This window comes from Sinohyriopsis cumingii, chromosome 18 (genome assembly GCF_028554795.1).
Source record: "Sinohyriopsis cumingii isolate HCF-2022 chromosome 18, ASM2855479v2, whole genome shotgun sequence".
Lineage (NCBI taxonomy): Eukaryota > Metazoa > Mollusca > Bivalvia > Unionida > Unionidae > Sinohyriopsis > Sinohyriopsis cumingii.
The window spans coordinates 14,448,619-14,476,134 of NC_142978.1; the positions used below are offsets into that span (position 1 = coordinate 14,448,619).

Sequence of the window (27,516 nt, forward strand, 5' to 3'; positions counted from 1 at the left end):
GGTTCGAGTCTCGGATTCGGCTAATGTGGATATGTGAGAAAGCTTGCCAGTAGCTTCTTGTGGGTCTGTGATTCTTTCCGGGGTTTTCCCAGGATCTTCCTCCACCATTAATACTGGCCGCCATGTATAGCCTATCGTGTGTTAAAAAATGGCGTTAAACCCGACAACAACAACAACTAGACATAAGAGGTCTTTCAGTGAAAACCCCATGCTGACATCATTCATTCAGAGGTAGTGAAAATAAGATTTTCAAGATTGTCGTGGCCATATTGCATGTCTGATCAGCAAAGCACAGTATTGATCTAGGATACTTATAAGAAGTCTTTAGTAAGATCCCCTTGTTGACATGGCCATTTACTTATGTAAAATAACAGTAATCAGATTCTCAAGATGGAAGCAGTGGCAGCCATACTGGATGTTCAAGATGGTAGCAGTGGCAGCCATACTGGCTGTTCAAGATGGTAGCAGTGGCAGCCACATTGGCTGTTCAAGATGGTAGCAGTGGCAGCCACATTGGCTGTTCAAGATGGTAGCAGTGGCAGCCATATTGGCTGTTCAAGCAGTTCCATTTTCATTAGGACCATATATACATATTATAAGAAGTCTTCTGCTGGAAACTCCATGTCAGTGAGTAGCCAAATGATTTTCGAGACAGTTGTTGTAGGGTTTAATCCATTTTTCTGCACACGATAGGCTACACATGGTAGGCAGTATTAATGGTGGAGGAAGAACCCCAGAAAGAACCACCGATCCTTGAGAAACTACTGGCAAGCTTTCTCACATACAAACACTGGCTGAATCTGAAACTCGAACTCATGCAGACAGAGGTGAAATGGCAATGATCTATAACGGAAAGCGCTTTAGACCACTCGGGGTCCCCCAAGACAGTTGTTGTGGTTGTCATATTAGATATCAGATTAGCACCATTTTCAATTAGGATCAACCAGACATTATAAGAAATCTTTCAGTAAAAACGCTATGTTAATACAACCATCCATTCAGAAGGAATAACAAAAACAAGATTTTAAAGATGGTTACTGTGGTGAGAACACTGATCAGCCATGGACACAATTACTGAGACATGTCAGGGATGTGCAACTGATTATGGTAGGTCATAAATCAATTAAGATTTTTAAAGTTTTCAATAGTTTTCTGTGATTATATTAATTTCTATCACAAAACTGTTATTGTGGCTATTAAAACTGAAATAGAATTTTTCTTTTTCATCATTCAATAAGAGAAGGAAGTCACAGTGCCATTTTACATTTGATCTCACACCATGATCCACCTAGGTAAAAAGTGAAAAGACATCATAAGATAATTATCACCTAATTTTGAGCCTGACAGTGTTAATTTTACAAGTGTGGCCAACCATAATTGTGCATTTGTGTTTTCTTTAATTATTTATTAATAACTACTAATGAACAAGTCATACAATGGGAATGATATATAACCCATCCATTATTTATTAACAACTACTAATGAAAAAGTCATACAATAGGAATGATATATAACCCATCCATTATTTATTAACAACTACTAATGAACAAGCCCTACCATAGTAATGATATATAACCAATCCATTATTTATTAACAACTACTAATGAAAAAGTCCTACAATAGGAATGATATATAACCCATCCATTATTTATTAACAACTACTAATGAAAAAGTCCTACAATAGTAATGATATATAACCCATCCATTATTTATTAACAACTACTAATGAAAAAGTCCTACAATAGGAATGATATATAACCCATCCATTATTTATTAACAACTACTAATGAACAAGCCCTACAATAGGAATGATATATAACCCATCCATTATTTAGTAACAACTACTAATGAAAAAGTCATACAATGGGAATGATATATAACCCATCCATTATTTATTAACAGCTACTAATGAAAAAGTCATACAATGGGAATGATATATAACCCATCCATTATTTATTAATAACTACTAATGAGCAAGCCCTACAATAGGAATGATATATAACCCATCCATTATTTATTAACAACTACTAATGAAAAAGTCCTACAATAGGAATGATATATAACCCATCCATTATTTATTAACAACTACCAATGAAAAAGTCATACAACAGGAATGATATATAACCCATCCATTATTTATTAACAACTACCAATGAAAAAGTCATACAATAGGAATGATATATAACCCATCGATTATTTATTAACAACTACTAATGAAAAAGTCCTACAATAGGAATGATATATAACCCATCCATTATTTATTAACAACTACTAATGAACAAGTCATACAATAGTAATGATATATAACCCATCCATTATTTATTAACAACTACTAATGAAAAAGTCATACAATAGGAATGATATATAACCCATCCATTATTTATTAACAACTACTAATGAAAAAGTCCTACAATAGTAATGATATATAACCCATCCATTATTTATTAACAACTACTAATGAAAAAGTCATACAATAGTAATGATATATAACCCATCCATTATTTATTAACAACTACTAATGAAAAAGTCCTACAATAGGAATGATATATAACCCATCCATTATTTATTAACAACTACTAATGAACAAGCCCTACCATAGTAATGATATATAACCAATCCATTATTTATTAACAACTACTAATGAAAAAGTCATACAATAGGAATGATATATAACCCATCCATTATTTATTAACAACTACTAATGAAAAAGTCCTACAATAGGAATGATATATAACCCATCCATTATTTATTAACAACTACTAATGAAAAAGTCCTACAATAGTAATGATATATAACCCATCCATTATTTATTAACAACTACTAATGAAAAAGTCCTACAATAGGAATGATATATAACCCATCCATTATTTATTAACAACTACTAATGAACAAGTCATACAATAGGAATGATATATAACCCATCCATTATTTATTAACAACTACTAATGAACAAGTCATACAATAGGAATGATATATAACCCATCCATTATTTATTAATAACTACTAATGAACAAGCCCTACCATAGTAATGATATATAACCAATCCATTATTTATTAACAACTACTAATGAAAAAGTTATACAATAGGAATGATATATAACCCATCCATTATTTATTAACAACTACTAATGAACAAGTCCTACAATAGGAATGATATATAACCCATCCATTATTTATTAACAACTACTAATGAAAAAGTCATACAATAGGAATGATATATAACCCATCCATTATTTATTAACAACTACTAATGAACAAGCCCTACAATAGTAATGATATATAACCCATCCATTATTTATTGACAACTACTAATGAACAAGCCCTACCATAGTAATGATATATAACCCATCCATTATTTATTAACAACTACTAATGAAAAAGTCATACAATGGGAATGATATATAACCCATCCATTATTTATTAACAACTACTAATGAAAAAGTCATACAATAGGAATGATATATAACCCATCCATTATTTATTAACAACTACTAATGAAAAAGTCATACAATAGTAATGATATATAACCCATCCATTATTTATTAACAACTACTAAAGAACAAGCCCTACAATAGGAATGATATATAACCCATCCATTATTTATTGACAACTACTAATGAACAAGCCCTACCATAGTAATGATATATAACCCATCCATTATTTATTAACAACTACTAATGAACAAGTCATACAATAGTAATGATATATAACCCATCCATCATTTATTAACAACTACTAATGAAAAAGTCATACAATAGGAATGATATATAACCCATCCATTATTTATTAACAACTACTAATGAACAAGTCATACAATAGTAATGATATATAACCCATCCATTATTTATTAACAACTACTAATGAACAAGTCATACAATAGTAATGATATATAACCCATCCATTATTTATTGACAACTACTAATGAACAAGTCATACAATGGGAATGATATATAACCCATCCATTATTTAACTGCCCACATATATAAATAATTATCAACCTATAGTTTTCCTATGATTTAGAAAAAGTGACAGCTAGTTCTTTAAAAGCTGTACAAGTTAATGTCATATTTACCTGGAGTATCATTGTCTCCAACAATACTGTTCAATGCATCAAGTTTTCTCTTTTTACCCAGAGGAGGCTACAAGTAAAATGTTACATTCATTTGTTAAAAGAAACACAGAAAAAAAACCAACTGGTCAGAAATATAAAAATGCATTTGCAATGGTTGCTCCATCATTAGCAGTGAGTCCAGTTGATAGGGTCAGTTTGGTTTGGTTTGACGGGTTTAATGCCATTTTTCAGCAATAATAAGCTATACATGGTGGACAGTATCATTAGTAGATGAAGAATCCTGGGAAACCTGTAGAAGAACCATCTACCCAAGAGAAGCTACTGTCAGACTTTTTCACAAACTGGTACCCATGCTGGCCAAGTGAAATTCAAACCATGTAGACAGAGGTGAGATGTCAGTGATCTGTAAAGGTGAGTATCTTAGACCACTTGGTAACCTGCAGTCCCATAGTGTCAGAATCTAGTTCCATTGGTGGGTTAAACACCCACCCAGACAAGCTATTTACCTTGCACTTCACTTACCTTCTGTTTCCTAGTAAAGCTGTAAGCAATATTTGTTACAAAGTACTGTTAAAACGTAAAAGCAACAAAAAACAAAAATAATCAACATTATGCAAATTAAAATGGGATTATGATGGTTCTGGTGATATTGGTTCCAACATTAATTTCAGCAGAAACAGCTGGAAACTACTAAGTGGACAGACAGTTGGGATTTAATGAGTGGACAGAGAGATGGAATTTAGTAAATGGACAGACAGCTGGAACTTAATACATGGACAGACAGTTAAAATTTAGAAAGTGGACACAGAGTTGAAATTTAATAAGTGGACTGACAGCTTAAATAAAATTTGATAAACCAAGAGCATACATTATGTCTTCACCACCAGCTTCAAAAATTGCATTGCTTAACACAAGACTATACATATATGCATAATTTAATAATAAAACTATTCTAATTTTTGAAAAGAGAAATTTTAAAAATGAGGGAAGTTAGACAAAAGTTCCATTAAAATGTCTTAACTGGATCTTTGGAGAAATACAAAGTAATAATGAGTAATGAATAGAGATGAATATAATATTTCATTGGCTCAAGGTAGAAGATTTTTGTAACGTGACTGGTACAGAATGTACCATCTCATATGTGAACCCATCCAGTGTGAGATCAAATACCATTAGAATGAATAATTTTCATGTTTGTCAGAGAATGGAAAAAAGGCATCAGCAGAAGCATTTGCAGGCCAAGCCAGTTCTGAGCCTATTTCACCCTCTGACAATTATACTATTAAATATAGCACAAGAAAATCCCCAAGGGTTTCATAATATTTAACCTCACAAAGAATCCACACTGAAAACAGTACCACATTATGGGCACCTTATCACCTTTTCCATACTAATAACCTTGACTTCAAACTTAGGAACTTGACTAATAATGACATGATGCAGAACTGAGTAAAGTCTAGAAATAACTGTATTGGTTAAAAAGTGACAACTTGGATAAGGAAATATGCCATTGACTTGCGTTATCCCTTTTTGTGACCTTAATTCTAAGGCAGGTGATATAACTGTGAATACACAAGACACTCTCAGGTCAAGATAGTTAAAATGATAACAGTTCCATTAAAATATCTTCATTGAATCAAATGTTATACACATAATGGAAGGGGTCACCAATTTCTTTTTTCCCTTGCCATGATACTGACCTTGAGGCAAGGGTTTGGATATACCATATGGCACACTGCCTAGTCATGACATATAACTCAATAAATAAATATTTCATTAAAACATGTTCAGTACTTCAAAAGTTGTTCTCCAAACAATGATCCAAGGCAGATATAATTTACTCCTTGTTGTGACCTTCACCTTGAGGCAGAAAACATCTTGTGTGGTGCAAAAGTTCTACTCCATACAAGATACAATTCAGAGAACGACATTTTCCCTTGCCGTGATCTTCACTTTGACTTTGGGGGCATGGCTGTAGTATGTGACACATTATCAAGGCAGGAGTCTCATGAAAATATCTTTAGTGGTTTAAAGTTTATATTCTCCAGACAAGATTTAAAATACAGAATACATTTTTCCTTGCCATGACCTTGACACTAAGGCACAGCTATAATATATGACACACTTCCAGTGCTCATAAGCCTTTCATCCTCCAGCTTTAGTGAAAGTAAGGAATCTCCAAACTCTTTTCCACGATGCACTATGCCAATGTGAAGATACCTGGCAATCACTGCAGCTCAGATTCAAGTTTCCAAACCAGCTGTTATGGGACTGACATCACTTGTGTGAATAACATCGCTAACTAATCTGAAGACACAGATATACCAGTAATTGGCATATGATACTGCTTTGCCAATTTACAATGCGTGCCAGTGGACATCAAGGCAGGGTATATACTTCGACAAAGTTGGTTTAAAATTACAGAATTACAGTTGGACTTTTTTTGACTATGAGAAAAGGCGTAAACATGATACATCACCTAGTCACAATATATACTCGCTCAAAGTTTTATTAATATATCTTCAGTGGTGTAAAACTTGTATTCCTGACAAGGATACTAGGCACATAATTTTATATTTTAGCATGCCATGACCTCCACCTTACGAAAGGGAGAATTGCTTGAATGTGACACAAAATTTTATATTTTAGCATGCCATGACCTCCACCTTACGAAAAGGGAGCATTGCTAGAATGTGACACAGAATTTTATATTTTAGCATGCCATGACCTCCACCTTACAAAAGGGAGAATTGCTAGAATGTGACACAAAATTTTATATTTTAGCATGCCATGACCTCCACCTTACGAAAGGGAGCATTGCTAGAATGTGACACAGAATTTTATATTTTAGCATGCCATGACCTCCACCTTATGAAAGGGAGCATTGCTAGAATGTGACACAGAATTTTATATTTTAGCATGCCATGACCTCCTCAGGAAGCATTGCTAGATTGTGACATAGAATTACATTCTCATGCCATGACCTATGCGTTTTTCAATTATACTTACTGAATGTATATTTCATGAAAAAATGTAACGATGACCTAGAAAATTCTAGGACAAACTTAGCATGAATTTGTTGATGTCATTTTCAGTATGTAAATTTACTATATAACATTTATCTTCTCATCTAATAATTTTGCTAACACATCAATAAACCCTTCTAAAAGGAAAGCTCATCTAATAATTTTGCTAATACATCAATAAACCCTTCTAAAAATAAAGCTCATCTAATAATTTTGCTAACACATCAATAAACCCTTCTAAAAGGAAAGCTCATCTAATAATTTTGCTAACACATCAATAAACCCTTCTAAAAATAAAGCTCATCTAATAATTTTGCTAATACATCAATAAACCCTTCTAAAAATAAAGCTCATCTAATAATTTTGCTAACACATCAATAAATCCTTCTAAAAGGAAAGCTCATCTAATAATTTTGCTAACACATCAATAAACCCTTCTAAAAATAAAGCTCATCTAATAATTTTGCTAACACATCAATAAACCCTTCTAAAAATAAAGCTCATCTAATAATTTTGCTAATACATCAATAAACCCTTCTAAAAATAAAGCTCATCTAATAATTTTTCTAACACATCAATAAACCCTTCTAAAAAGAAAGCTCATCTAATAATTTTGCTAATACATCAATAAACCCTTCTAAAAATAAAGCTCATATAATAGTTTTGCTAATACATCAATAAACCCTTCTAAAAATAAAGCTCATCTAATAATTTTGCTAATACATCAATAAACCCTTCTACAAAAGAAAGTACATCTAAGTTTCTTTGCTGATTTCTTTTGTAAAGATTTACAAAAACATTTAGGTGTCTTAATGACTAGAATTGGAGACATATTTGTCATATGACTTTTATTATTTATTTATATCATAATTTTTATATATGTAACATGTGTAATACAACCTCATTACATTACAAACGACACTAACATTATGCAATGGAAAAGCATCACTATAGAGCATCCTAATGTATTTCAAAATTATTTCCAGACACTATTCTGCAGTTTATTAAAATAAAATCAGTATTTTTCATCATTCGATAAAAGAATCTAACAACTGTCCTCATTCTGAATGAAGTTTATGAAACTTATCAAGTGATTTCAATCTCTAACTCTGCAGGGCAGGGCATACAAGCAAAAGAATTATACAACTTTTTTGATAAATTTCACTTGAAATAGGCACTTATATAAGATAATTTATTAGCATGTTTCAATCTGAGAAATATTTTGGGGATTATTTAATAACTGAAATAACCAGGGCTGTGTTAGATTCTGGTCTTGGTAATTGGTGTAACCGAATCTACAAAGACGACTCTAAATTGCATGGGAGACATGAAGTCATATATTTAACTACTTTCAGTCTCTAAGCATACAACTGACTAGAATTTAAGGCAATATCTACAGCTGTATAATGATGAGAAAAAATATTAATATTACCTCTTCTCCATTATAGAACAAGATGGGATCTGGAACTGGTATATTTAAGTCACAATTCACATCTGACACTTTACTCTGGGACAGTGTCTACAGATAGAATATGGAAGAAAATATATATTGACATAAAATAAATGTTCTGATCTGTAGCTTATAACAGATGACTTTCAAAAGGCTTAGAAACAAAATCTTAGTAACTTAGTATGTGTCAGTGCCATCAATGACAATCATGCAATTCTAAATGAAGTTAAGCCAGACCTTCCTCTTTGATTGATATAACAGCAAGTGTAAGTACAAGAAAAGTAGGTATAATAATTATCACGATATTAGTCCAGGGCAGTAAAAGACCAATTTTAAAGTAGTAGTTCACAACAGTGAAGGACTATGTTTAAAGCAGAGAAACAGATAATCCCAAGTAACTCATCTGCTGTGTACCCCACCACCCAATTCCTAAAACTGAATACGTCCCTATACTCAAAACATGTTGTAAAGTGCATGACAATACAATCATTTTACTTGGTCCCATAGAGCATTCTTATTAACATAATTATCAATTATTTATGTAGTCCAATCTGCCTACAGCAGCCACCCATGGCAAAAGGCCTTTTCTGACAGGTGACCTCTGACGACAGTTTCAGACCCAAAACTTGGTTCATGACAAATGTATGTACTATGAACTGAACAGCATTATCATCATTATTTTACACAATTCCATCAAATCAAGAAAACTACATGTGTACATGCACTTATTTTACATTTCCATCTCTTACACATGCATAATACTTTTCTCTCACTACCAGTAGTAATGAGTCCTGAATACATTCACTAACTGAAAGCTTACCTGTAATTATGAAAATAACTATACTGTTAGGGCAGTTGGTATAATCAGGCATGAAAACAGGTGTTCACACTTTCAACAATTGATGGTTTAAGCTCTTGCTCAAAATCACAGAGATCAAAAGACAGTCAGCTTACCTCTGTGACATTTGATAACTAGGGAATGAAAAGAAGCTTCCTGGGGCTATTACTAGCAGCACCAGTGCAGTGTACCTCTACTGGGAGATCACATGCATGTAAAAAAAAAATTGAGATAGCTTTGACGAAATATCTTAAAATAACAATTAACAGATTCATGCAATTAACTGGGAAAAACACTGAATTACAGTAAGTACAATAGAAATAAGAAATGTTTAAACATCAATTCATGTAATATACCTTTATATAAACCACGCCTTGCTCATCGAATAAAAGAAGTTGAATTTGCATGCTTGGAGTGGTCACTACTGACATGCTCCAGTGACCACAGAAGGAAGACTACTGTTGATTACATTATATGTATATAGGAAATCTGCATGGGTGAAATTTGAATGGCTGTTGTGACCATGTGACCACTGAAATCATTCAACATTAGGACAGGTTTGCTTGTTATTATCAATTATTAATATAGTTTTCAGTTCTTAATATAGTTATGTGGCCTAACAGGCATCTTTAAATTGATAACAACATTTAACAATCTGTCGACTGTTGGCTGAATTAAAATTCCAATCATGAAAGCAAGATCTGGACTTCAATACAGAAAATTCTAATAACTGTTTGATCAATGATTACTGAAACCAATTACAAGCTATATAACATGTTATAATGTCACTGGGCTCCATTAATCATTATTACTTGCTACCACATGTTCATTAAGGAATATAATATGTACATTTATACAATTTTTGCATAACCACAAACCAGTTTATCAATTAGTCACAACGAAAAGGGCCAAGACAAGTTAGAACTGCAACTTTTATCAATTATAGAGCCCAAAAATATAGACAAAAACAATTTGTTGTTTTTCACTACTGGAAAATTCACATCTTCCATATAACTAAAAACTTACCACACAAAACAATTTTGCATTTGTTGATGATAAAAGATTCCAGTGTTTGATATTATAAAATGTTAGTGGGATCTACTTCCTATGAGGTACTTGCAATGTCTTTTAATAAACATAACCATGGTAAACAAATGATGGACTTCTGGGAACTTAGAAAATGAACCCATTCTTCCTTGCTGTGGAAAAAATATGGGTTCTGCCTTACTCAGAGGTTAAGAATTGGGATGATTTGATTCCCTCGTTGAAATCAGCCATGGTTTGTCTCGGCATGATATATCTTTAACATGTTTCAGTGCCATAAAATGCTAAGTGAAACCAAATCAATCCAAAGAAAAAACAAATTTTCCATGCTGACTGCTGGTAAATTGCAATACAGAATAACTGCATTTATGCCTACTTTTTCAACAATGCCAATTATTGTGCACTTAACATTTAGGTAAAGACATTAAAATTAACTTTATGGAGGCAGAATTATGAATAATAATAATGAGGACTTTGTATAGCACCTAATCTTTAGAAGCTCTAAGCGCTTTACAACATTAGACAACACCTATAACATAAAAAACATGTATAATGATATGATTACAAAAACAAACACCGTGAAATTAGAAAACATAAAAAACATGCAGCAAATATTTAAGGTAGGAAACATTATTTGGTCTTTAAGTTTGTTCTTGCAGTCGAAATAAGCGAGTTTTAAGAGCACTCTTGAATGTGATCACTGTGTCTTTGTGTCTAAGTTCAGTGGGCAATTCATTCCACGTTGCTGGACCCTGGTATGCAAAAGAACGCTGTTTATGACTTTATTTCAATGTGGGAATAACGAGTATAGGATTGTCAGAAGAGGAGCATAAGTATCTTGCTGGTGTGTACACATGGGTGAGGTTGGATAGGTATGTTGGACTGGAGTCCGTCAGTGAAATGTAGCACAGAGAACAAATTTTGTGTTTGATTATGGATCGAATGGATAGCCAGTGTAGGGTACAGAGTAGTGGGGAGGTGTGCTCTGATTGTGGTACTCTAAGTATGATCCGAGCAGCTGTGTTTTGAGCTTTTTGAAGTTTCTGGAGTAGATATTGAGAAGAACCAGACAGAATTGCGTTACAATAGTCCAGTCTTGAAAGTACTAATGAACACACAAGTGTTTTAGCATCAACTGAAAGATATTTGCAAGTGGAGCTGATGCGTCTCAGCTCAAAATATGCAGCCTTGCATATGTTCAAGACATTTTGGTGAATGAGTAGGTGCTTAAATTTGGAATGTTTTATGAAAGCCAGGCCAGATTTTCTACCTATGAATACACATATGCCACCAAATTTATGTCAACCATCAACTGGTTTTCGCACAATCATGCTTCCTAAGGCAGAAAAAGAACAGAAGCATGTGGAGACAGAGGATAGGATCAAGTCAACGTGTCACCCCCAACCCCAGGTGAATGCATAGCTGTAAATAATATGAAACAGCATGCACATAACAAAAACTGAATGTACTATTTATTAACAATTCAGTGAAAAAAACAAAGCATTTATTTCATCAATAGTATTTTTATAATTCTGATTTTGAGCAACCTGAAAGGAATTTTTTTTGGTGCAAAAATAAAACATTCTTTAATGTATAACATTTTGCATAGCATAGTTGCACTTCCTTATAACTTTGTTCAGAATGTTCACAGAGGATTATCCTAGCACTGTTAACAGCACTAAGGTTGTGTATCATCCTTATGTAGCTTTGCAAATAATATGGCAAAAGAAGTTCCATGTTTGAATGTAATAAAAACAAACAGAACAGGAACCTGCATCAATGATTTTAAAATCTCTTTAGGATTTTCCATTAAAAAAATCCAAAGGTTGAGTACAGTACCAGATTGTTAAAAAGTTTTAATGGATTTTCTACTAAAAGAAAATTCAGTTTCCATCTTTCTTTCTTTTAGTCTGCAGGCAATGACTTCATAATCTATTTGTGAAATTGTCAGTACAAGAATGACTGTCAATTTTTTTACACTGTTAACACGGTTATATTTTATTTTTATCTGTAGATTCAAAAACATATACAGTTATTAGTGTTCCAAGCAAACAAATTCAGATCTTTTGCCCTGAAAGCCAAATCAGAACTTCTGCAGAATTTGTAGCTCTGACGAAAATGTAAAAATTGCATCAATCAAGATTTTCATTTTTACTTGTCTGCTGTAAAACATGTCTTAAAATAGCCAATTATGCCCTCTGCCTCCATATATTGAGAATGGATACAAATCTAAAAACAATTTGTGAAAATTTTGGAAATGTCAACTAAACATTACGTATAAATCCAGAATAATTCTTATGAATGTCAAACAGAATGTTGAGCTACAGGTATTGTTTACACACAGTACATACAGTCCCAGGGTTTACCTGAAAATAGTCCTCAAGCTCAATGATTTTCTGTGGAAACACATTCTTCACCAAATGCTCTCCCTGCAATAATCAATTTAAATAGAATAATAACAACACTGTGATCTCATTGGTAACGCTAGTATCTGCATCACCCAGTTCAAAAGTATTTTATTCCAGTTTTCTTTTCTGGCTTCTTTAATAATTGTCTTTCTATAGTTTCAAGTCAACTGAAATCAAAGAAAGCAATGGAAAGATAATTTGTCCTTACACAAATTTGTGACTTTAAATATATAAACAACATTCACTGAAGAAATTAATATTCTATGCAAAGATGAAAACATTCCTTTGCACAGGTGAAAAGAGCATGACAGTATGCAAAACATTACTGTGGCATCATATATTGCTTTCATTATTGCATAATCCACCACTTGAATTTGAGAAGCACACAGGATGCACAAAATATTTCAGTCCATACATCCTGAACTGCTCTCATTTCTGGGAGGCTTTGTTTACATCATATTAAATGCATATAATCTTAATTTTATTTTATCAGAATCATTTCAAGCTTACCACAGCAAATCAACAACCTTCAACTGCATATTCAAACCCTCTCCCCCACCCCCACAACCCAGGCAAGGGTCAAAACAGTCAAGTGTATGGATTTTGTTGCCATGAAAAGTCTTGTGCATCTTGTTGCCATGACTATATAGTCTGATGCGTCTTGTTGATGTGACCACATTTAGTCCAATGCATCATGAAATCTGATGGATCTTGTTGCTACGATTACGATCAGAAAACAATTGCCAGGGACTGTACTGGCAGGATCTAAGAATAACACCCCTACAGTTATCTCAGGAGCAATATAGTTAAAAAGTTTTGTGAATATGCACCCAGTGGTTAATGACATGCAGTAATGAAGTCGGATGGACATGGAGACATAATTTATCACATTATTCCGAAAGCTTGAGGCTAACGATATCATGAAATGTGATGCTGATCTGAATTAATGTCATAAATATGCTTGATGCATATTTTCAAAAGCAGAGCTACCAACCCTCCTGACTCGCAATCAGTGAAAAGAGGGATACAAATTTGTGAATTTGAACACAATTAGTGAAAAATGATATCATGACACTAGCTCCGTCCACTTTGATGGTCATTACTGCATTATATCAAAATAAAACTACAACACATTACTTACATTGATTACATGTACAAATTTACTGATATATACACGAACTTCATGCTATTTGTCATGATATGATTCTGTGGATGACCTGAACATCCTCAACTGGGCTACGGTAAAGGACTATATTGAATAAGGGCCATTTTCTGCCCCCGTTTTTATGGGGAAAATTTTTTCTTGCAAATATCACACCTCTGTGCCTTATTGTATTATTCGATGTATAAATCACCCTATTCTGCATTAAATATGCACAAAAATTTCATTTCCATACCAAAACAGTGGAACCCATGTTGTTAAGTGCTTATTCATCCATATTTAGATATTATAACTTTCATCTTTCATATAAGTATATTTATATTACATTTTTTCAAGGGGTGTGGGAGACAATTTATTGATTTTTTTTTTCTTCTAAAGATAGAAACACAGTAGTGTTTGTGTTATATAGCCATGAAAATATAAGGATAAAAGTACATAAATACATAAAGAACACTTTTCATTTCCAGTGAAGGCAATAAACCCATGTATTCGGCGAAGAAGTGAACATACAGGCCCCTGTTAATGCCTCCTTTACCGTCATATTCAATAATATCAAACAATATTTTATTGAGGAACAGTTTTTGTATTGTACGATTAAGTACCTTTTTGTCAATGTATTTTAGGAAGTTTTCATTGACATATAAGTTTGATATTCTATTTCTGTCTACGATGGACCATTTTGGAATAGTTTTAGAAACTAAACTTTATATATATATACAGTTTTATAACCTCTAAAATAATAAAAATGCATATTGCAAATTTGAAACGGAGTGAATAGCTCATGGAAAAGCAGTATCGATAAGAAGTAAATGGGAAAGGTTACTGCTTTTCATGTATTTTCTGATAGTGTTTTGACACCCTGTAACCATGGCAACGGACATGTGAACACAAAACTGATGTCATAAATAACTGTTAACCACCTCATATGTACAGTATACATAATACAAGGACATTTGGAGAGGGGGCAGAAAATGGCCCTTATTCAATATAGTCCTTTGTTTTGGAAACAGTTAGGCTTCTTGCCTGCTGTTTAATTGTGGTGACTAAAATTGTTGCAAATTTTCAGCACTAAAGGAGGCACTTAAAGTTTGTCTTATTTTCCCTCACAATAGGAAATATTCTTTCACTGTCACTGTTACTGATCTCCAGCTGAGAAAGGCAGGTCATGTTCAACAAGAAAACTCACAAACAATGCTTCAGCTTGGAGGACTTGAGTAGGTGGCTTAAAGTACTCCAGAGCTGGAACCTGCTGAGGGTGCTCTTAATTTTCCCGGTGTCTACATGCTTTTTGCTAGCAGTGTACTTTTTCACATCTTTCTGTCACATGCACACATGGGTCTGAATAGTTGCTTACAATTTATCTGTCATACATGTACTATATAATAATATTATTATATATTATATGATGGATAAATTCTAAGCAACAATAATATTATATAGTACATGTATGACAATTTTAAGTAAGGATACAAGCCCCTGTGCACATTACCAATTCTAAAATTCGGTACACATCTGAATACTGTGCAAAAAGCATAATGTACATAGATGTTTGATGGTTGAATGCAAGGCTTATTTTGGTGTACTCCAAGCTATACTTCACTTTTTGTGGAAGACATATCTTTTTCCTTGGAGGAGAAAACATTGTAACAGTAGTGTACTTAATTATGAAATGGTATCAATCCAGATGATGAAATGTTGAATGGTTAACAATTATGAAATGGTATCAATCCAGATGATGAAATGTTGAATGGTTAACAATTATGAAATGGTATCAATCCAGATGATGAAATGTTGAATGGTTAACAATTATGAAATGGTATCAATCCAGATGATGAAATGTTGAATGGTTAACAATTATGAAATGGTATCAATCCAGATGATGAAATGTTGAATGGTTAACAGTTATGAAATGGTATCAATCCAGATGATGACATGTTGAATGGTTAACAGTTATGAAATGGTATCAATCCAGATGATGAAATGTTGAATGGTTAACAGTTATGAAATGGTATCAATCCAGATGATGAAATGTTGAATGGTTAACAATTATGAAATGGTATCAATCCAGATGATGAAATGTTGAATGGTTAACAATTATGAAATGGTATCAATCCAGATGATGACATGTTGAATGGTTAACAGTTATGAAATGGTATCAATCCAGATGATGAAATGTTGAATGGTTAACAGTTATGAAATGGTATCAATCCAGATGATGAAATGTTGAATGGTTAACAATTATGAAATGGTATCAATCCAGATGATGAAATGTTGAATGGTTAACAATTATGAAATGGTATCAATCCAGACGATGACATGTTGAATGGTTAACAATTATGAAATGGTATCAATCCAGACGATGACATGTTGAATGGTTAACAATTATGAAATGGTATCAATCCAGACGATGAAATGTTGAATGGTTAACAATTATGAAATGGTATCAATCCAGACGATGACATGTTGAATGGTTAACAATTATGAAATGGTATCAATCCAGATGATGAAATGTTGAATGGTTAACAATTATGAAATGGTATCAATCCAGATGATGAAATGTTGAATGGTTAACAGTTATGAAATGGTATCAATCCAGATGATGAAATGTTGAATGGTTAACAGTTATGAAATGGTATCAATCCAGATGATGAAATGTTGAATGGTTAACAATTATGAAATGGTATCAATCCAGATGATGAAATGTTGAATGGTTAACAATTATGAAATGGTATCAGTCCAGATGATGACATGTTGAATGGTTAACAATTATGAAATGGTATCAATCCAGATGATGACATGTTGAATGGTTAACAATTATGAAATGGTATCAATCCAGATGATGACATGTTGAATGGTTAACAATTATGAAATGGTATCAATCCAGATGATGAAATGTTAAATGGTTAACAGTTAGTGGTGTTGGCACATGCACTGAAATATATTAACTCAAAGCAAATTACAGTATATGCTAATCTTTCAACATCTCCTACAATATTCCAACACTCAAAAAAGCTGTCTTCATTTAGTGTTTAAAAACAAATTACAATCACCTTAAAAAAATCAAATAGTCCCCCATTTTCTTCATTAGTATTTGTAAAACTTCTGTTCTATATATAAACTATACACTTTACAAAGTTTGCTACAGGGTGATATAGTTCTACTAACATCACGACTAGCAATACAGGGCCATTATTGGCAGCAGTGACCATTGCTGCTATTCTGACTTGCCCTTAACAGGATAAGTTATGTTATTCCTGATTTAAGTGATTGAGAATTCTTGATTTTTTTGGGCATGCAGCATCAATCCATGAATCGATATCTTGAGTCTTGAAATTCACACCAAAATCATGAGGACTGGCATGTCTGCAAACAAATGGAGCCAACTGGCCCAATCACATCTGGCATATCCAATACATACTAAGGCTTTCGGTACACTAGTATGCTAAACAATAACAAGGTTGTCAAACAATAAAAGATCTTATTAAAATCATAGAAAAAAAGTGTTCTGAACTTAATATGAACCTACCTACTCAATGGTTTGAGGGATGTTAAAAAGCAATATCCTAAAATATGACTGAACATTTATTTCAAAATGTATTTTTAATAGGGCATTAATATCCTAAAATCATACACTGTATACACTCATTTTGTGTTATGATTTTTGGCATCAAGAAAAAGGGTTTTTACAGCAGTTCTGACTCGTGCAAAGAGCATTTTGTGGAGTCAATTGCACAAGTATCTTAAAATACTTGATTAGCACCACTTATTTTTTAAAAATTAATGTTACACAAAAAGAAAAAGCAAAATATCTTACATCTGACTTGAACTTATCCTTGAACTCTGTGATCTGCAAAAGAATGAAACTGACATTTACAATTGAGCAAAATTATATTTTTAAAAACTTATTTCAAGAAACCACATTCTGAAATGAATGGACTGTGTTCTACTTGTCCATTCTCTTGGCTGGAGAAATCTACTAAAAACAGAAACAACTGGTGATAGCCAGAGGAGAGATATCTTAAGATATATGCTAGGACTGCAATTCTAAGTAAATTCTTTAGATAATATTAATCCCTAAGGGATGTACAATAGACCCTATATATGCACTCTCCTGCATATTCAACTAATGGAGGCATGACCAAAGGTGGCTCATTGGTTAACATCTTAGACTTGTGTTGCTGTATTGTAAAACACCATGCCAATGCCACAAAAACTGAATGAGAAATGTTCAAATTATGATTAGTTACATTTTTATCTTTTTAGTGACCAGCTCTCAAAAGCTTTCATTCATTGGTGCTATTATTTAATTTCTCATACCAAGCCTGTTAATACAATGGTCAGCAAGCTGCTAATGTTAGCAGCTTAGCTGCAATGTGTTCACACATGATAATGAGTGACAGGTGGGTGAAATCTGCAATGTACCCATTGAACATCCATTGAACATTTATATCAGGACGTTGGTAACAAACTAAACTGACAAAAAAGATACCTGTTACAACCAGCCTCAATTGTGTTATATAAACTAAAGGTCTCTAATATATTTCCTTCTGGCAGGAGAGGTGGTCATTGAAGACAGGTTTTACATACTACATAGCACCACTTATTCAAGTAGTAAGAAGTTGCACTGTCCCTATAATATCAGGGTGGATTTTTTACACTGAAGGACAAATATTAGCTATGATGTTGTAGCCTTGAACATCAATGATCCAATACCTTACAATGGAGCAAAAACAGTTATGTCAAAGACAAAAGGACTACAAGTCTATTATATAAGCAGTGTAATGCTTTTCAAGAAGTTTGGCTCATGATAGTGTTATTGATCCTATATAAAGTAAAATCTATTGGAATCTCTACTCTAACCACCACGACAGCTAACTCAACATTCTTGTGGTAATTCGCTTTCCAAATAAGGCTCGATATACAATAATTTGGATATTCTATGGTGCATTATTCAATGTATGCCACATTTATTATGATCTGTTCAATTTTCTAGAGAAGGAATGTCTGATTCGGATTTTAATGTAGCTTTAATTTTTTTTAGTCCTTACAATGTCTGCAGTATGACACTTTATAGTGATGTCTAGCACTGGGGCATCATGTCACAGACATGTAGCATGATGTCCCACCCAGTTACATTATCCTGACACCAGGCCAACCAGTCCTAATACTAACCTCTTAATGCTGAGCACCAAGCGAGGCAGCTGTTAGTACCATTTTTGTAAGTCTTTGGTATGACTCGGCCGGGGATCGAACCCACGACCTCCCGCATCCAAGACGGACACTCTAACCACTAGGCCACCAGAGCGGTCTCAAGAAAAGGATGCAATGTCCTTGTATGGCATACCTAATAATGAGGCTGAAAACAGAAACAATCTGATAAACAAAAAATTTGGGATGAAGAATATAAACACTATTTTACTAATCTTTCAGGGGCCCCGAGTGGCCGAGTGGTCTAAAGCGCTGTTCGTTACGGATCACTGCCATCTCACCTCTGTCTGCGGCGGTTCGAGTCTAAGATTCAGCCAATGTGGGCATGTGAGAAAGCTTGCCAGTAGCTTCTCGTGGGTCGGTGGTTCTTTCCGGGGTTTTCCGGGTTCTTCCTCCACCATTAATACTGGCCGCCATGTATAGCCTATCGTGCTGAAAAATGGCGTTAAACCCCACAACAACAACAACAACAACTAATCTTTCACAGTGAAAACTAGCAACACTGGTACTGTGTGCGATTTGTATTTGTCATTTTGATTTTAACATAGCTTCAACAATTTTTCAGTCACACTGCAGTGTGGCAGTTTATAGTGATAGGCTGGAGACGTGTAGCATGATGTCCCACCCAGTCATATTATCCCAACACCTGGCCGACCTGTTCTAACTCTAACCTGTTAATACAGAATGCCTAGCGAGGCAGCTATTAGTACCATTTCAGTATGACTTGGCCTGGGGTAACGCTACTCTTAAATCACTTTATTTATGGATATTTACACAATATCTTCTAACTTTCTGAGAATGTGTTGAATCACACCTAAATGTTCCATTGATATATATATAGGCATGTTAAAGTACCCCATCCAACAATTAGGGGTACTAATATTAGTACTAGGCATCAGGAACTTGATCCATCTGCAATGTAGCTATAAGTACCGATTTCATTTTAAATACTTCGTGTGAAACAAATGAAGTACTTTTATGTACATTTAATGGCACGGACCAAGTTGGAGATGGACAAAATTCCTGGTGCTGTGTGGAACAAACAGATGTTGATTAATGTGCTGATTAATATAGTTTCCAATTAAAAATGAATGTTTTGCAACACAGTAGAATATTCCTCATCATGAAATTATGAAGCGCATTTTTTTTTAAAAATCTTAATAAAAATTGAGTTTTGAACTGCATAACCCACCCTTTCAGTTGGAGAAATCATGCCAAGTAGCACTTAGGAAACAATTTTGATGTGATTTTCATATTTACTGGATGTAGCATAATTGAAAAACGGTTTGGTTCAGTAATAATATCTGGTACTTCAGTATTCCTGTCCTAGGCTACAGCACAGTATGTAGCAATTGGGGGCATTACTAGAGGGCACTGGCGATCAATATTTTTTCAACATGGCAACTCATTACACGTTAACTTCTTCACTTTTATATGTAAAAGGTTAACAGTATTACATCATAACGTATTGTTGGTTAAAAGTAGAATATATATAATTAGCAGAAGTGACACGGCATTTTACAAAACACATTAGGTAGAAATAAACAAGAACATTTTTAAATTGCAGTAAAACTATGCTGACCAATGACCACCTCTTAAATACCCTGGCTACTCTTAAATAATCTGGATATAATTTTATGAAAAATAATAATAAAATGAAAATAATACTACAATTTGTGAGACTATTTACAAAAAAATCCATGAACTACATATTTTACAAGTCATCCATGCCAGCAAAAATAGTAACTCTTCCCAGCATGTTCATACATACAAAAAAGGCAATCAACGGCCAAAATAAACCAAGTTAACAAACACATGAAAACTCCATTTGATGAAAACGCAAATTTATACCAAGGAATCATATTAAAAAATAGAGCCTGTCATTTATTAAATTAAATGCATTAAAAAATTTGGTACAACTTTTTGTGTGTAATGTATTTTTGAGGTTAAACTTGGACTTAACGGGTGATACTGATAGAAATTGATAGTTATAAAGATTGTGACAACTTATATATTAGCAATCAGATGATCTGTTTCTTATCTGGAGATGCTTGTATTTAAATTAGAAGTCACATTTTTAGTACAAGCAAAAAAGGAAAAATCCAAACTATTTAGAGGGAAAGAAAACCAATTCATGTAATGAATGAAAATTATCATTTTAAAGAACAGATCTGTAGCATTTCTCTTTATAAAAAAAAATTCATCATAAATATTTCATGAGAACTAACTCAGTGACAGGTCCTTTCCTATATCTATCTCTCATTTCACAATTTAACATACTTCATGAACTGTATAATATTGCTCCAAATTGGTCAGAATCATCAAAAATTATTTGAAAATATCTGATTTTGGATAGCCAAAATTTAATGTTGCAACATCCACAATTTTCACCACAGAAATGCATATTTACTGTAATGACACTGGAAAACCTGAATAAAATGAAAAGCTGATTGAGTACATTCTAAAATGTCAACTGTGGTTTAGTAAAATTGCTATTACAGATCAATGTCCATATATACAAGAACAGTCTTATGTATACTGCATTTGTATTATTTGTTGGCTTTTCTCCCTGATTATATCTTAGGTATATCTGCATTTTTTACTTATGAAATAAAGTTCAAGGTCTACCTGACTTGACATTTGTAAATTATTTTGTAAACAACATAATACATACCTAATATTTATCTACGTGGAATTAGTCTTATTGTTATGTCATGTCATAGTTTGGGTGGATTTAATTATTTATATTATCCACTGAAATTACAAAGTGCTCATTAATACTTCTAGGACAAAATCATTAATTTGGAATTATAGTTAATTCAGTCAAGAACATTTTTGAATTATATAGTAATACATCAAAAGACTTAACACATTGCTCCATTCAACATTCTATGTCATTGGCACATCAGCACATTCAATATTGGAATTTATTTGGAACATCACTGGAATTTCAAACATCCGGACTTGTGATAGAACTTTCAGGATAACTTTGATTTCATTCACAATACTATAAGTTCTTCTTTTTAACGGTTCACTTTGTATCTGAGGGAAGGATATTATTTGCTGAATTTTATAAAAGCTTGTTGGATTTTGCTCTTTTCTGTTACTTACTTTAAGATCATTGAGTGGTAACTGTAATAAATATACACTATTGGTTTTATGAGTAACACATTTTTCACTTATGTACGACTCAACATTACAGTATTTCATGCAAAAAAATTGGGGGTTGGGGGTTGGTAGAAGGGCATAAAAGACTGTCAGAAGTACCTGAAACAAAGAAAACTGGAATTTAATCTTGAAGCTGAATGATTACAAGAGATTTCTATATAAACATACAAAATATGCAAATTTCAGCATAAAATAATGGTATAAAGTCAAGAATTTGCATAAAGTGATCAAAGACAAATATTAAAATGGCTGATAGTGCATGCATTTGAATGCTACCTGTTAATTTATTTGGAAATATACGATAAAGACAAGTTCATTTTTGAATACTTCACACACAAATTATGCATAAAACATTCACTTGAAGAGCAAGATTTAATTTCAACATGTGCATGACACAAGAATAGAGTATTTCATGCAAAAATGGGGTAATATAATCTCACAGAATGGATTTTGAAGTAACTGGAATACAGAAAAAGTCCATTCTTACAGCTGAATGTTCACATGAGGTCATGATTTTACAAAAAGTGACTAATATCAGTATTAAAAATGGTGGACCAGATACTGCCAACTTCATATTTCTCGCGCTGACGTGCGTTTTTTTTAAAGTTCCTGCAACAAGATAATTTTGCAAGGCCAGTTTCCTTCATTCCAGTGAAGAAAAATAATTTCCAGCTATAAAGGTAAGAAAAATATTACTGGTGAACTCCAGTGACCTAAATTCAATTATGTAAACATCGGGGGGGGGGAGGGGGGGTAATTTTTTTCCCATAAATGTCACTTCAGTGTGTATGTAAGCTCTATGACAAAACAATTGGATATGGGGCCTCAGATCCATGCAGACGACATTTATATTGAAACATTGTAAAAACTTCTATTCATCCATAAATTTATCCTCCAAGAATAAAATATCCACTTGAAAGTCATTGTTTATAATATACACACCAAAGGATCTCTCGAACTTACACAACTATGACCACACAAACAAATGACAGCATTCCTATACGAAAGTAACTAGGGTCATGAATAATTCCTAGTATAGGGATCATCTCAAAACTATTTTAAAAGGGATGTAACCAGTACAAAACACCAGCTTATTCACTTTTGCTTCCCATTTATTATCACACACACACACTATATTTCTCTCTCTATATATATATATACATATATACCAAACCATACACAAAATTTATATAACTGTCGATACTGTTTAATACTTATTTAATGAAAGTAAATGAATAAAATGCAGCATGGTCTTGTCATCACAAAAATATCTCACCTTTGAATGAAACAGAATAGTGATTGATAGCCCCCTCCCTCATTAATATATATATATATATATATATATATATATATATATATATATATATATATATATATATATATAGTGATTTACAAACGATACACTACATTGAATGAATTAATAATTTATTGTAGAAAAATGGCAAAGTGTTTAAAGTATCTCCAAGAAAATCTATTGTCTGCCGTCTCGTCTGTGAAGAAGTTACAGCTCACCTGTAGTCAGGCCTCCAGGGAATACAATATTCCAAGGAAGACAATCGAAGATGCTCCAGAATGCTGGATGTAACAGAAGATGGATTAGTATCATACATGAAGTATACGCTACAGCAAGGGTTCCCAATGACAAGGACTACTGCTAGACGGTATATCATATCCATTATGAAGAAAAATGAAAGAACATCTCTATTCAGCTCCCTCAAATAAATGGTTTAGAAAGTTTTTCAGCCAACATCCAGAACTCAAAGAGAGAACCAGAACGACTTGAATTGGGGTGGGGGTGGGGTCACGCATGTCCAATGAAAATGTCATGAACAGTTATTTTGCCCTTTTGATGGACACCACAAAGAAACTTGGGTTTAGAAATGGACCCAGGCAGAATATTTAATTGCGATGAGATTGGTTGGAGCTCTTTTATCATCTGGACGTATCACTGCCCCCATATGTATTGCTGCAGATGGTAAAGTTCTTCCTACGTTTCTAATTTTTGAAAAATCTTTCCCCCATAAGGCCTATAAAGATGGTGTTCCAGGTAACTGGCTGTTTGGAACATCAGAATCCGGATACATGGACAACTATCTTTTTCTGACATGGTTTAAAGACCTGTTCATTCCAAATTGTGGGAAAGATCGCCCAGTGTTACTGGTTATGGATAACCATGACATCCATATCAACCTGGATGTAGTTAAGCTGGCCAGAGAAAACCATATTATGCTGACTGGACTTCCTCCACACAGTACACACATTTTGCAACCTTTAGATGTTGGAATCATGGGGCCTCTAAAGATAAAATTCAATTCCATAGCTCTGAATCTTGGATTCATCAATCAGCATCAAACTATCAACAAAGCTAAGTTTCCAGTAATTTTGTCATATGCAAAAATTAAGGATAGTTTTAAGAAGTCTGGCCTTAATCCTCTGAATCCAGATGCAATTGACAAAACGCAAGTTCATCTACAAAGTCAACTCTAGCCAGCTCCCATTGACATCATCCCAAACTGTCACATTAAAATCTCCAGATCTGAATACTTCCACATGAAATATAGAAGCAAAACCTTCAACATCTTTGATTACAACTTCATCATCTGCATCCAATTATTCTTGTGACAAGTGTGGATCTTATTTAGGTGGTAATCCATTAGTGAAGGAAGGCATGATCCCAGAAGCTTTGTCCGATCTTTTCCCCACAGTGCCTGCGAAGCCCCAAACAGCAAAAAGAGGATGCATCACTGAGACAAGAGTGATAACTAGTAATAAATTTTATCTGCAGCTTCTTAACAAAACTGAAGAAGAAAAGAGATTGAATGCAGGAAAATACAAAGAGAGGAAGAAAGAAACAGAAAGAATATAAAGGACAATACCATGGAAAGGAAGAAAATCATCAAGCATGAAAAAAAGAAAGATGTATGTGAGATATGTGACGAGGCAGTACCACCTACTATTGATGACGAGTCAAATGTACATTGGATTTTCTGTGACTTATGCGAGAAACGGTACCACCAGGCCTGTGTTGGTTTAACAGATGAGGAAGATGTTGATGAAACTTACTTTATTTGTACCTACTGCTCCACAAAATCAATTTAAATTGAAGGAAATGCACATTTTATACATGTTTTAATTGACAATTTAAATGTTCATTTGTTATTTTTTGTTAATTTGTAAACTACTGGAGGAAAGAGAGGGAGCCTTTGGAATATAGAATTTATAGGTATGTGCAACCTACAAATGTATACAACCCTATCTCTCTTTCTTTCTCTCTCTCTCTCTCTCTCTCTCTCTATATATATATAAAGCTTTCCAATAACTGACAATGAAGATGTAATTCTTAAATGATGAAGAAAAGATTAAGTTATACGTACAAAGAAAATAATTACTGTAAGTGTAAGTGGTGTATACGATATCGACTATCAGTTTTAAATACGATATGGTTTTGATAAAAATCGTATTATCATGCTGGTCATCATTGTGACGCATGCGCAATTCATAATGTCGGTTTCCGTCAAAACTACCGAGGTGCTGACTATCGGTTGCTTAGGTTGCTAATTGTTCGTGAAGTAGAATTTTCCTTTTGAAGAAAGTGAATTCTGCAGCATGAAATATGTTTTGTTGTTATTATGCAGAAATAAATCGTATGTCAATTTCTAACTGTCAATAACGGTACTGGCAGTAAATGGTACTGTCAATGCGAAAGAAGGGACTCGTTATTAAGGATACTTTACGATATTCTGTAAGGCATGACTAAGTTTTTCATTACATTTTTCTGTTGAAATATTCGTAAAATAGGTCGCGATCAATTGGATAGAAATACAAGTTTAAAATATTCCTGATTATTAAGAACCCGTTGAGAAACCCGGATAAAGTGGCGGTAACTGGTCCCTTGACAGTATATGTGTCTGAATGCTTCGTGTTCGTTTATTTTAAAAGATAACATGGTAACATGACGATAAGTTTATTTTTTTAATTCTGCCCATTCGAATTATGCTGAAAACATTCTGAAGAAAATAATCCCCTGTTGCTGCTGTATGTCATACAGAGTTGACAATCTAGTCCTACAGTGTAAGACAGTCCCTGCTATTTATGTTCTATGGTTGGACCCGCAAAACATTAATATCATTGTCGATGTCCTGCATTGTAGGACTATTCCTGATATGAGCGATGTTTTCCCGGCAAATTTTGGTGGTAACTATCCGCTTTCTTACCCTTGCAGTATCGCTCTTCTTTTCTTTTGTCATCCTTGACGTTTAAAAATTATCAGTCTTTTAGTATATCGATGCAAATTAAAACCAATTTCACATCAAATATTTCTGCCAACTGTTCTTTAAAATATACAGCGTGCCGTTCTTCTGTGCGCGTGTGAAAATTACCAGGGGAAGTGACTCTAATAAATTAACGACTTTTATGACGTCAAAAAAGCGGAGGTGCCTAATTCTAAAGTAAAGAGCAAAGAGACAAAAAAAAAAAAAAAAAAAAAAAAAAGAAATGCAAAGTAGCCGAAAAGTGACGAAAAATTAGGCACTAAACTGCATGCATAAGATAGGCAAAATCAAATGGGACGCAAAGAGACCAATAGATAAAAAAAGAGGCCAACAATCTAAACAACACGAAAATTGGCGTATGCGGACCTAGGAAACCAGCCCAGGTACACTGCCTCGATATGTTTCTGGGCATCGTATACACAAATAAATCGTTAGAAATATCCTTAATGCCAACACAGGAGGGAACATACACTTATGCGAATAAAGACCAAATAAAACACGAAAACGTAATCAGAAAGTACCCATGGGATAATAAAACAAGGCTTAGAGAACAATTGTTTTTAAAAATCAAACAATAGAAAGAGATTAAAACAGCCAAAATCGAAACAAGAAAAAGTCTCACATACACAGAAAGAGGCGAAATGAGGCGAAAAGAAAAAATAAAAGTCGCAGAAGCTGTTGCTATGTATAATTAAATTATTTTGTGTGCCTGACCTTTGTCCGTGATTGAGGACAGTGTTTTGGTACAGACCTGTTATTTGTCTCGTTAGTAAGCTATAATCAGATTACTAAATTGGGTTTGTTACCTTACAAGATTCTAGAAACGAATTTGTTTACAGCTTGGTAATTTTCCATTAATATAACAGAGT

At 33.5% G+C, this 27,516-nt stretch overlaps 2 protein-coding genes across 2 annotated transcripts in view; one reads left to right on the forward strand and one right to left on the reverse strand.

The window, feature by feature from the left end:
- Positions 1–26,778, reverse strand: part of LOC149776129 (proteasome activator complex subunit 3-like) — a 42,839-nt gene extending 16,061 nt beyond the window's left edge. The window contains exons 1-5 of the mRNA XM_089942397.1: positions 26,591–26,778; positions 17,815–17,847; positions 12,797–12,859; positions 8,531–8,617; positions 4,073–4,139 (exon numbers count right to left, since the gene is read on the reverse strand). Coding sequence (XP_089798523.1) covers positions 4,073–4,139; positions 8,531–8,617; positions 12,797–12,859; positions 17,815–17,847; positions 26,591–26,623 — 283 coding nt within the window. The 5' untranslated portion in view covers positions 26,624–26,778. The remainder of the gene's footprint in view (positions 1–4,072; positions 4,140–8,530; positions 8,618–12,796; positions 12,860–17,814; positions 17,848–26,590) is intronic.
- Positions 24,064–25,242, forward strand: LOC149776130 (uncharacterized). The gene is made up of 3 exons (XM_089942544.1): positions 24,064–24,144; positions 24,255–24,852; positions 24,941–25,242. Exons 1-3 carry the CDS (start codon positions 24,064–24,066, stop codon positions 25,240–25,242), a joined length of 981 nt encoding a protein of 326 aa, XP_089798670.1.
- Positions 26,779–27,516: the final 738 nt, after the last annotated feature.

What these genes read in the sequence shown, in the direction of transcription:
- LOC149776130 (XM_089942544.1), top strand. Translation starts at nt 24,064, where the DNA reads ATGAAAGAACATCTCTATTCAGCTCCCTCAAATAAATGGTTTAGAAAG. An exon ending in ATCCAGAACTCAAAGAGAGA is followed by an intron (nt 24,145 to 24,254) that starts ACCAGAACGACT and finishes ACTTGGGTTTAG; the next exon opens with AAATGGACCCAGGCAGAATA. An exon ending in AACGCAAGTTCATCTACAAA is followed by an intron (nt 24,853 to 24,940) that starts GTCAACTCTAGC and finishes GAAATATAGAAG; the next exon opens with CAAAACCTTCAACATCTTTG.